The sequence below is a fragment of the Lolium perenne genome, chromosome 6, assembly GCF_019359855.2.
Source record: "Lolium perenne isolate Kyuss_39 chromosome 6, Kyuss_2.0, whole genome shotgun sequence".
In the NCBI taxonomy this organism is placed as follows: Eukaryota; Viridiplantae; Streptophyta; class Magnoliopsida; order Poales; family Poaceae; genus Lolium; species Lolium perenne.
The window spans coordinates 263,085,166-263,098,411 of NC_067249.2; the positions used below are offsets into that span (position 1 = coordinate 263,085,166).

The 13,246-nt window shown below is 46.9% G+C and overlaps 1 protein-coding gene across 1 annotated transcript; it reads right to left on the reverse strand.

Moving 5' to 3' along the window:
* Positions 1–3,736: 3,736 nt before the first annotated feature.
* On the reverse strand, positions 3,737–11,705 carry LOC139832727 (uncharacterized). Its single transcript, XM_071822549.1, has 4 exons — positions 11,651–11,705; positions 7,757–8,191; positions 7,324–7,685; positions 3,737–3,763 (listed from the first exon to the last, which is right to left on the reverse strand). Exons 1-4 carry the CDS (start codon positions 11,703–11,705, stop codon positions 3,737–3,739), a joined length of 879 nt encoding a protein of 292 aa, XP_071678650.1.
* Between the last annotated feature and the right edge of the window lie 1,541 nt (positions 11,706–13,246).

Sequence of the window (13,246 nt, forward strand, 5' to 3'; positions counted from 1 at the left end):
AGCTGGCGCAACGGTTAGCAACCGCCTTGCCACTAGTGTCCGGACCGCCTACCACGCCCCCTGTGGGTCGGTCATAGCTTGGGGATGCCGAACAACCTATTGGGGCACACCAGAGAGAATATTAGTTTGATGCGCATGGCTGGGTTCGCATTTTTGACCGGCACGTCCAATAGACCTTTGAGACGTCTTTTGAGTTGCCGGTGGGATGCTCTTAGACTAGCATATTATTTATCAAAACGAGGTAAACCCTAGGCTTTGCATCAATCGATGCATAATTACAAAAATCTTATACTACCACTACCATATATAGCCACACACTGATGCCAACAACTTCTTTGTTTTTTATTCCTTACACTGGAAAATCTTATGAATGAGAGTAGTACTATGATATATATGAGAAGTATCACATGCCAAATATTTATGATCAACCAACAAAATGCAATTGGTTGCATATACTGAAAAATGTGTCTCCTTACACTATACCACTTGTGAACATGTTGCTCTCAATGCAATGACATGTGAAAGATGGAATATGTGATCTAACGAAATTATATAACACTTTTGCTTCAATGTGCCCCTCTTCCCCAAACTCAAACACATCAAAGGCTCAGACGGCTCGTACCCTTTGTAATAAAGCTTATAAAGGTGTATGAAGTAGTGTAACATTTATAATCTTCATGTAATTGTTGATTTGAATCCCAGTATTTGCACTTATCCGAGGATGCATAGACCACCTTTTAGTATTTGATATTGTGAAAATCCTCTTATTATATTTTTATCAATATAGTGCTCATTCTTTCGCAAAACTCAAACACATCGAAGGCCAAGATTGTTGCTTTCCCTTTGTACTCAAACACATCATGTTGCTGGGGCAACGCCTTAGCATGATACAACGCTAGAGCTCCAATAGTATCCATGGTTCCAGTGACATAGAGAGGTCGTGCCTAAGCCTGATACACTGCTGGAGCTCCAATAGTGTCCATGGTTTCGGTGACATAAGGAGTCAGTGCTCCAATGGCGCTCATGTCATTGGTGGCAAAGGGTGTCCGCAGCTGAGCATGATACTTTGTTGAACCTCCAATGGTATCCATGCGGTATCCGGTAGCTATCTACAAGCCCACTAATATATAAAACTGCATCCTAACCACAAAGCAACATCCATCCGATTCAGAAACTCTCAAGAACTCACAATACATAACATTAATTTTGAGCATTCACCTATTGAATGTGTACTATCGGAATTATGTGATTGGTTTAACACGAGAAGTCGGTGCATAATATGTGCTATCTGTCGGTCTTATTTTCAAAGTAATATCTGATGGCATGTGCATCCACAACTAAATTGAATTCGCCCCACATTTGTTCTGTATTCGTAACCGACAGGTTCCAATTCTGTATTTATACCTCTACACTATCCACTCTGACTTTGAATCGGAATGAAATATAGTTACGGATATTGTTTCACTACTGTTCGACTTCATCCGCTCCATTTCCCCCATGATTTAATTGACACTTACTTCGGCAGAGTTGTTAAGAGCAAGGTAGCATTTAGACGTTCTTACAATTTGCTAGAAGTAATGGAGCATTATACATCCTTATTTGTGTTCGATTTAACCCCTAGTTACCCTGTGAGGACAAGATACAACACTCTGTGGAGTCCCAACTAAAATGTAGTTTGGCCATTGAGAGTACCAATAAGCAATACCATTTAAAATCCACAAAACATGGAAACAATTATTGATAAGTATAAGGGCCACCTAGACGGACAAACCATAAAAAAACTAAAAAAAATTATATTTGTCCTCTTGTTGCCAGAAGCTCTAGTCATAATGTAATAATTGGTGTATCACATATCTTTATTTTTTGCATATTCTGCATCATATCGTTTTCACCTCCCATTTTCACATTTTTCCACCACAATTTTTGAAGAAAACATACAACTTAAATTTTATAAAAAGAGGAAGTATCACATGAAAATATTTAAGATCAACTAGAAAATTTAATTGGTTGCATATGCTGAAAACTTGTCTCCTTACACAATACCACTTATGAACATGTTGCTCTCTAGGCAATGACGCGAGGAAGATGGAATATGTGAGCTAAAGGAATTGTATATATTGCTGAAAAATATAATAGGAGGATTTTTACAATATCAAATAGTACTAAAAGGTAGTCTATGCATGCTCTCATAAGTGCAACCACTAGGATTTATATCCATGGTTACATGAACATTATAAATGTTACACCAACACGATGGATAGATATATATTATACTCCCCTGATCCTTTTTAGTTGACTCAGATTTAGTAAAACTTTATACTAAATCCAAGTTAACTAAAAGATATCAGAGGGAGTAGCAATGAAACAGACGACATATGACTCCGGCACAACTAGACATGACACAACAAGAGCGAACTAAGATGACATTGGGCCCTTGCACCAAATAAAAGTGACGAAAACATATAAGAAACATATAGATAACTGATTGGGACGACCCATGTAGATGGCCTTGCAAGCTCTTCGCTCCTCTCCGCCCTTACATAGGAGGGAAAGCACTCGGAGAAGGGCCTGTATCGGCACCGCCCCATGGACAACTGGACAATGTGCCCAGATCAATGGGCTCACCGAGGTCCCCTCCTCCGGACCTCATCAATTCGAGCCATTCCTCATGCTGATGTGGAGGCACCTTAGACTGGTACACCATTGGAGCTCCATTAGCGTCCATGGTTCCATTGACATAGGGAGTCGATACACGAGCATTGTACAACGTTGGAGCTCCAATGGTGTCCATTTTGGCGGTGACAGAAGGACTCGACACCAGAGCATTGTACATTGTTGGAGCTCTAATGTCGCCCATGTTGTTGGTGACGTAGGGTGTCGGCGGCTGAGGCTGATACATCGATGGAGCTCCAATGGTGCCAATGGTGAAGTTGGCATTCGACGCCTGTACCTGGGAAGGCTTGTATACCGGGGGCTGCCCTTGGATCTTCGTGATGCGGTCGCGGATGCTCTTCAGGAAGACATCCACCTTGCATTCAACATTGGTAAGCTCTTCCACTGAGAGCCCAACATTGCCCACTAGCATAGACTTGTGTAGGAGTAGCCTGGTCTCGTTCTCCTCGCGTTCACGCTCGGACTTGAGAGCCTGCTCCTGGAGCTTTCTAGAGCGCTTCTCCAGGAAGCACTCATGGTCCATCTTCTTATTGAATGGATCATCATCCTTCATGGTCCTTAACCGGTTCATGGTAGCGACCGCATCATCATCATCATGGGACGAGAAGACTTGTGGCATAGGCTTACCCTCGGGGTAGACGATGACGCATGCCTTGATGTTGCATAGGACGGCCACCTCACCTGCCTTCTTCATCAGGCTCTTGCTGCGCTTCTTTAACGTCTCGCGACGAGTTTTTTCGTGTGGGATATACTTGAGGGCAACCTTCCTCCGAGCCATTGTTATGCACGATCAAAGGAAATTGTCTAGTTTTGTGAGTTGAAATCTAAGGAGGAGGAATCTATTTATAGCAAATGATCAACTGCAATCAAAGATTAAGTTTAAAGATATGGCTGGTGGCCTTAATTGTGCACATCTGATTTTTTGGCGTCAATTAATAACTTTTATTTTTGCCTTCAAACGATAAGGAGCTGATTGCTAGCATCATCAATGCATCATTACACAGTAGATTTTCATCAATTAATACACACAATAAATAAATAAATGTATTTCCAAATACCAGGATCAGAGACCACCATTGATTGACCGACCCTATGAATTGAAACAGTATATTCATTAACATGTGGTCAAAATGTTAAGAAATGATCAGCCTTACATAGTCCAAGGCCGTCATTACTTTCCATCAAATTTCTCAATTGTGTGTATTGCCATATACTATAGCCTACTCATGGTTTGTGTAATCAAGAATCAATATGCATGATTGTTGTATTATTTTGGGAACTAGTGAAAAGGCAGTCCCCATGAATTAGATGTTGTTTTTTCAGGATGTATGAGTTATTTTTTATGTATCATACGTATATGACCTTTAATTGAAAAAGTGTATGGGTTTGGCAATTTGTTTTATAATCCTCTCATTATATTTTTTATAGACTCTCAAGATAATTTGGAAAACAGCAAGATTAATAAAAAAATATGGGGACAAGTAGCCATATGATTTTTCACTTTATTTTTTCATTATTGCTTTATAGTTTGTTTAAAATCTTTTATTTCAAAATAGAATGAAATATGGCACGAGGAGGATATGTTGATAATTTAGGGCCACCTAAGCATGACTCCTTGTGCCTCCAAAGGCCATTCCGACCTTGCAACAACACCATACCAGTTGCAAAACCGATCATATCACCTTGTCTTGTTTATCGTCGGCTCCACAATTGTATTGCCTATGATAATTTGGGTCGTGTATTCTTGTGTCTTGAGCAGTCAATCTAAAACTAACGGTCTAGTCCATTAAGCTATTTTCACTCATATTTCTTGTCACACAAGTGTCATCAAACCATGCATGCCCAAGTTGTACTATTATCATCAATAATTTGTTAGCATTCCGTTATCGGTTACCTTGACTTTCATAGTTATTTTGTACTATAATCAGCGATAATCTGTTCGCATTACGTTATCGGTTACCTTGATTTTTATATCTATTATGAATATAGACACCAAACTCATTTATCAAATTTTTATATTTCCATTCTCTCCTCAAAAAATATGTCAAACATGCCCTCGGTTCCCTCACCGCATTCCTTTTTTATGCAATTTTGAACCTATTTAAAGGTGATAAAAGAATCGCTTGTTTTTCTTTTGTTAAAGGCAAAACAAAAACCATTCTTACGTAATTTCTCACCATCATTTTTTCGATGCATCGACATATAGCAAGCATACTTTCATATGTTGCACTTATATGTTCCCTTGCCTATATTGACCAATCTAAATTTAACGGTCTCATCAATCCCCTTCCCACGCATGTATCATTCTTATCTAAAAATAACAACAAACCAGTTGTCGAAACAACAATATTCACTTAACCTCCTTACAACTAAAAAATATCCATGCTCAATATAATTTATCTGTTAGTTAGAGTGGCTTAATTTACTAGTTTGTAATAGATCCTAACTTCATCTTCCAAATTTCAACATTTTCAAGTCCCCAATACGCGTGTAAAACATGACATGTCCATGCTCCTCTGACCATATATTGTTCCATGCCACCTCAATATTAAGACATGACGGGAACATGTATTAACATTAACTTAAGAATAGATAAAAAGAACACATATCCCACTTTTGATGTGACATTTTTTCATGCAACGATACACACATGGTTATCCAATTGAAAGGGGACATGATTACAATGATTCAATTGTGCTTAGTATTATACTAAGCACAATTGAATCATTGTAATCATGTCCCCTTTCCAAACATCTAGTGCACATTCCTAGGAGTATACCAAGCTATACTGGGAACGAAGTAAGAGCAGTCGTTATCGACCCTGGAGACTCTTCACAAAGGAACTATCATGCAATGTGATAGAAAGTGCATCGAGAGAGATAGGTTTGAGATCCATGAGTATTATATCACATTAGTTACCCAAATTTTGTGGCCGGAGATCCCATAAATAACGACATGTGCAAAACAAGCTATTGTTTAACATAGGAGTGTATTATTTAACACTTTCTAAGTGAAGATGCAAAACTCTAATAAGTTGTAAGACAGGTTGACAACATGACTTAAGGTATTTCTGTTGGCTATGGTTAGCAAAAGTGTTGTCCCACTGTGCATTCTTTAAAGAACACACATATCTGATTCTTATTGTTAAACAATCAAGTCTATGAGTTGGTGATCTCAAGTAAGCTCATAAAGAGACAGAAAGTGCAATATATATGCTCCACCTCGGGGTAGGCTGCTAGTAGTGAGGTACTAGTTATGATTTTGAGTGAAATTCGCCCCCAACATGCTATTCAGTGCATCATCCATTGTTCAAACTGTTGATAGATGTAGATTAAAACTCTAGACGGAAATTTAATTTGAAAATCGCTGCTAAAACACTCGCATATTAAATAAGTAGAGAGGATTGACAAATAACTAAGAGCATCTCCAGTCGCGTCCCCCAAACCGTCCCCCAAACCGCGCCGGATTGAGCGTTTGGGGGACGTGTTTTGTTCGTGCCGCCTTTGGGGGACGTCGCTCCCCAGCCGCGTCCCCCAAACGCCGCCCCCAAACATTTAAAATAATATTTTTAACACATAAACCATTTATATCAAATGTAGCATATGAAAAAAAAATGTTTTCGAGGATTGTTTTCAAATTAAATTACAACAAACAATAAAACAAGTAATCAAATATAAAAAAAAGGGCTAGATGATACATCAAGGTGCCACGGTATTTCCTTTGATCCTCCACAAATGCTCAACGAGATCAGCTTGAAGTTGCTCATGCACATTGCTGTCACGGATCTCTTCGTGCATGGCGAGAAAATCAGCAAAATCTGCAGGCAACTCATGATCAACCTCCGCGAGAGGGCCTTGACACTCATAGGGACCAACATGTGACCTAACATGATTCTTGCGGTCATCCTCGATGATCATGTTGTGCATGATCACACAAGCCTGCATCACCTCCCACATTTGGTCGTGAGACCAGCTTAGAACAGGGTACCGGACAATGGCAAATTGTGCTTGAAGCACACCAAATGCCCGCTCGACATCCTTCCTACAAGCCTCCTGTCGTGTAGAAAAGTGAGAATTCTTCAGACCTGATGGATTCGAGATTGTTTTGACAAAAGTGGCCCATTTTGGATATATACCATCGGCTAGATAATAGCCTTTGGTATATTGGTGGCCATTGATCTCATAGTTGCATGGTGGAGCATGCCCTTCCACTAGTCTGCTGAACACCGGAGACCGCTGCAACACGTTGATGTCATTGTGTGATCCCGCCATGCCAAAGAAAGAATGCCAAATCCACAGGTCATAATCTGCCACAGCTTCAAGCACCACACTGCAATATCCATGACGCCCTTTGTATATACCTTGCCAAGCAAACGGGCAGTTCTTCCATGCCCAGTGCATGCAATCGATGCTTCCAAGCATTCCAGGAAATCCTCTGGCAGCATTTTGTGCCATGATCCTTGCAGTCTCTTCCTCAGTTGGCCCTCTCAAGTAGTATTTGCCAAACTTTCCCACCACAGCTCGGCAAAACTTGTACATGCACTCAATGGCAGTAGACTCACTCATGCGAAGGTAGTCGTCCTGTGTATCGGGCAGTGCTCCGTATGCAAGCATCCTCATGGCGGCGGTGCACTTCTGAATGGATGAGAACCCGAGAACGCCTGGCGTCGACCTTGAGCTTGAAGTAGGGGTCGAACTCTCGAACGCCGTGGAGGATATTCATGAACAGGCCCTTGCTCATCCTGTACCGGCGCCGAAAATTGTCGGCATGTGTTGCCCCGTCGGCGAAGTAGTCGTTGTGCAGCATGGCATGCCCCTCCATCCTCTGCCGGGGCTTCGACTTCCTTCTTCCCGGCCTTGATCCTCCGCGGCGCGGCCTCTTCCTCTTCTCCGCCTCAGCGTCAAGCATGTCCTGGAGGGACGCGATGATCAGCAAATGCTCCCGCAGGTCGTCATCGAACGCTTGCTCGTCCTCCAGCAGCAGGGCAACCATCTCATCGTCGCTGTCCATGCCTAAAGCAAAATCAATGGTTAAAATTGCACCGAGGCAGACGACGCAACAAACAGCGACCAATCGCGCCTACCTGGCAAGTCGTCGAGCACCTTCTGTGCGCGGAGGTGGGGCGGATTTGACGGCGCGTTCTGGGAGGCGCTGGCGACGCGGCGGCGGCGGCACGACCGGCGGGAGCCCCAGCCGCGACAACGGTGCTGACTCCCAGCACAAATCAGACGCCCAAACGGCCGGGAAATCCAGCGGCGGCGGTGGAGTGGGAGGCGCGGGAAGGAAGGAGCGACGAGAAAAGAGGCGCGAACCAACGGTTTATGCAAATAGTCGCCGATATGTGGGAGCCCGCCTCGCTTTTCGTTGTGTCCGGCGTCCCCGGAGCGTCCCCTGTGGGACGGGGACGGGCTCGGGGCGCCGGACACCGTATGGGGCCACGCCGGACAAAAATGGGCTTTGGGGGACGCGGCTGGAACGCTTTTTCTGTCCGGCGCGCCCCAAATCCCTTTGGGGGACGCTTTGGGGGACGCGACTGGAGATGCTCTAAATGAGGTCGTCCACTTCAATATACTCTATTCTTAGAGCATCTCCAGTCGCGTCCCCCAAACCGTCCCCCAAAGGGATTTGGGGCGCGCCGGACAAAAAATGCGTTCCAGCCGCGTCCCCAAAGCCCATTTTTGTCCGGCGCGGCCCGATACGGTGTCCGGCGCCCCGAGCCCGTCCCCGTCCCACAAGGGACGCACCGGGGACGCCGGACACACCGAAAAGCGAGGCGAACCGACGCGGGCCCGACCCGTCAGCGGCACAGGGAAAATTCGTCTCACACTCCCGCCAAATCCCGCCGCTCCCGCCAAATCGCGCCTATACCGCCGCGCACAGGCCTCCCAAAACATATCCCGCCGCCGATTCATTTCTCCTATCCCGCCAATTTCTTTCTCCCTCCCGCCGTCCACCCGCCGCCGCTACCCTCTCCACATGGCGCCGCCGACAGCCCCCAAAAAGATGGCGAAGAAAGCGGCCAAGAAGCCGCCGGGCAATGGGACGAAAGGGGCGACAGCGCCGTTCGCGAAGCCGCGGAAGGCGCCGGCTGCGAAGAAGAAGCCTGAAGGATGGACCGACGATCAATGGCAGCAAGATTGCCTGCGCCGGAAGCTATCGACGGCGGAGAGGAAAGGACGGAGGGCGGCGGAGCTAGAAAAGAAGGCTCAGGCGGCGCGCCAGCACCAGCACGTAGGTGTATCGCCGCCACCAACGCGAGCCCATGGAGTACGTTAGTTCCGGTGTACGTTCCGGGAGTGATCTCTCCGTCGCAAGCCGCCTTCTACAACGACGGCCCCTCCGCCACTCCCGGGTGCGTGACGCCTAACTTGTCGCCGCACTACCAGGATGCGCTGCCGCACGGCGGCTTCAACCCCAACAACCTCTACTCCCCGGAGTACGAGCAGCGCGAGCCAGGACCCGGTCCGGACGGCGACCCTTTCACCGGCCGCAGGGGTCCGCTCGAATACGACGGCGCCGGTGCTGAGGAGGACGACAGGGTTGAGGAGGAGGACGACGAGGAAGAGGACGGGGTGGAGGACGACGAGGAGGACGACGATGAGGACGAAGAGGGCGGCGAGGAAGAGGACGATGAGGGTGCCGGTGACGATGATCTCGTGGAGGTAGACGCGGACGGCGTGAGGACGAAGAAGAAGAAGAAGGCGTCGGGCACATGAGGCCCGAAGTGGACGCCTCTGCAAGATCTTTGTCTGTGCGAGTCGTGGGCGACGGTGAGCCATGACTCCATCATCGGCGCCAACCAAAAAAGCGGGAAGTATTGGGCGAGGATCAAGGCCGAGTTCGATGAGCGCAAGCTGATCAACAGCGACTACCAAAAAGTGGCAATGAAGAGGAGCCAGAAGGCAATGTCGACGCGATGGGCCATCATCCAGGCGTCGGTGAACTCCTTCCATGGGTACCATCAGGACTTAGAGACCAGAGGCGACAGCGGCGCCGACGTCGCCCAACTGGTACGACTCTTTCTTCCATAATCCGTAGCGCCTACATTGTGTTCGATGAAATGACTCTGCTTCCTTTGGTTAGTTTGATAGGGCCATGGATTTGTACTCGAAGAACTCGGAAGGTCACAAGTCTTTCGTGCTCATGCATTGCTATGGCAAGCTCAAAATGAATGAGAAATGGCGGTTGACGCGCTTGTCGCTGTCCAAGGGGAAGGACGCCATTGATCTGGACGCGCCGCTGGCAACTTCGACAGGGCGTCCTACTGGCAACAAGGCTGCCAAGGCCGCCTTGGCTGACGCTGCGTCGTCTGAGAAGACGCAGGCGTCGATCACGAAATGCCTCGCCGACGTCTCCTCGACCTTTATCTCCCGCGACAAGAAGGCCGACCAAAGGTGGGCCGAGCTGCTCAAGAGGCAAGAGGAGAAGCTGGAGCTCAAGAAACGCAGGGACGACAGAACGTCGACAGAGGGAATGTCTCCCCGGACGCGAGCGGCGCACAACTTCTTCAAAGGCCAGATCGTCGACGACATCGAAGCCAAAATGGCGGCGGCGGACGCGGCGGCCCTGGCAGCGGCATCGGCGGCAGCGGCAGCGCAGCAAGAGCAGGCTGACGCGTCTTCTACTGCTACACCTGCGTCGGCCTCTGCGTCGACGACGGAGCAGACGCACCATGCACAACAACAGGCAGATCGCGACGAGGTCATCGTGCTCGACGGGCCTGCGTCGACTCAGGATACGACGCCGTCGCCCAACCCCTTCTTCTAATTTGCATGCACCACCGGTCTGTAATATGATCGCGCGCCCAGTACTTTGATCGCCGCTACTCTGATCGCGACGAATCGGCGGGAACGATCTCTTTTGAATGCATCTATTTGAATTTCTGATTGGGGGCGGCGTTTGGGGGACGCGGCTGGGAAGCGACGTCCCCCAAACGCGGCACGAACAAAACACGTCCCCCAAACGCTCGATCCGGCGCGGTTTGGAGGACGGTTTGGGGGATGCGACTGGAGATGCTCTTAAGCTGATCGAGCGAGCTCTTGTGCTTAGTTATTTTATTTTAAAAAGTGATTCATTCATCAGATAAGCGGGGGGCACGACTTGAGTGGCGAACACTCTTGTACATACGGGGGTTGTTGCTGTATCTGTGTGCATAATACGACTTCGAGTGGCGAACACTGTCTTACATACCGATGAGTCATCCAGCGTCGCCGTCAAAGAACTTGGGCTCACTAGAAGATCAAGACGGATAAGGAATTGATGGTGCGTCGTTTAGCCGTGTGTGCATACAATTGTGTGAAAGGAATTGCAGACGAGGGAGTAGAAGAGAACATGTTCTCCCGGCTGGGAAAAGGAAGTGATGATAGCTGCTGATGGCAAAGCCGACGGCTCCAAAAAGACTAGTTCAGACCGCGCATGGTAGGTGTCCGAATGCGGTGTACACCTTGACTTGTCAATTACGAGAGGGATATTTCCCGCAAAAAAAATTAAAATGGCGACACGGACATTGCTGGATATTTTTTCGTAATTCCAGGTCCAAACCCACGCCATCCACACGGATTAGACGTCGACCCGGCATGTTCCTCGTATGCCCCATGATACCTGAGGTTTTCCGAGAGAGAAATGTATCTATGGGATTTGATGATAGATAAAGACATGGATCGATCGATCTTTGATCTTTTTGTAGCGTCTGTATTTCAGCAGTTTTTCTTAAATGGAGGTTATACCGTCGCCCTCTGCCGAAACAGTTTTTTTTTAAATCATTCAACGAAGTCTTACTGAGAAAACGCAAAGATCAAACCGAAGTTCTCTCACTAGCAAAATAGTATATCGACGCATTACGTTGCTATCATCCGATCCAGGAAGTCCTCTCAACGCCTCCAACGAGATCTACAAAGCCTATGGGCGCCATCGTCAATGGTGGCCTCCCCTGAATCCGAGGTTCCCCCGAAAATAATGGAGCGAGAGACGACCTCACCATCGCCTCCAGCAAGGCATACGAATCCCACGTGCGCCGCCACCAGTGGTGGCATCTCACCCACTTCATTAGGTGGACCACCGTCTCCTCCTCACCTTTGATCGCCACACCCCATGGGCCAAGCAATCCAACGCTGCCGGGAAGCCACCGTGAGACAACACACTACCGACCGGATCCTTTGCACCGACGAGGAATATAACCAACCAACAGAGCAAGCCACCTTAGTAGGTGGCTGGCGCCAAGGCCACTCACACATGTCAACCCGATGCGGTTGCTCGAAATCCAACGCAGCATCCGCGCCTCCAAATCGTGACGGAGGGATGCCTTGCCGCCGCCATCACCTCCTTCGCGGCGGGAGGGGGGTGGCGGCGGCGAGGACTAACCCTAGTCACCTAGGAGGATGAGATGTATTTGGGAAGGGGAGCTCCCTCCCAAAAAGGTGAAGTGGGTGATGCAAGTTAGCTATGGATCCTAGAAAACCATGACAGAGTTGGGAAATGCAAGCAACCAACTCCAAGAAAACAAACCAAAGGTCCTCTTCCAGACCTTTACGCAGAGATCTACTACAGTACTAGCAAGTGCGCAAGGAAAAAACCGGACGCTGTCATCGCTGCCTGTCGTGCGGCAGTGCTCTTGCTTGATCGGCTGGAAGAAATTCGCTGGCTGTCGGCGGCTGAAGCGCTACTGCGCCGCCTGGCCAAGGAGCAACTAGAGCGTCAGCTTAAACTCAAGTCGTTGTATTGGCGCCAACGGTACACGATTCGCTACTGCCGTCTCGGAGACGAAAACACACGCTTCTTCCATGCCTGCGCGTCCATGATATGGTAGCGGCTGAATGGGCAAAGGTATCTAAAGGGAATTCACCTATTCAAATTTGGCAGAACAAAATTAGACATTTGAGGCGTTTTTTAAAAGGATGGGCAAAAAACCTGAGTGGAAAATATAAGAAAGAAAAAGAGCGTTTGTTAAACATTATTGATATGTTAGACATTAAGGCTGAATCCAACTCTTTGAATCATGCTGAGAGGGAGGTTCTAAAAAATGCTCATGATTCCTTGAGTAAACTTAGAAGGGATGAGGAAATAAAATGGTCTCAAAGAGCTAAAGTTAAGCATATTCAGGAAGGAGGTAATAACACTAAATATTTTCACTTAATTGCAAATGGCAAGCATAGGAAGAAGAAGATTTTCCAATTAGAACAAGAGGAGGGAACGATTGTCGGTGATGACAACCTAAAAAATTATATCTCAGAGTATTATAAAAAGTTATTTGGGGCACCTGAACTGAACACTTTTTCTATGATGGAAGAGCGTGTGGCTGATGTTCCACAATTGTCGCCGGAAGAAAATTCCATACTAACCAAAAAATTCACTCAAGAAGAAATTTTCGAAGCTATATCACAAATGGAACATAATAAGGCACCGGGACCGGATGGTTTCCCGGCAGAATTTTATCAACATTTTTGGGATGTGCTCAAAGATGACTTGATGGCAATGTTTACACATTTTCAAAATGGTGACTTTCCTCTGTATAAGCTAAATTTTGGTGTTATTATTTTGCTTCCCAAAAAGATAATGCAGTTCAAATTCAACAATA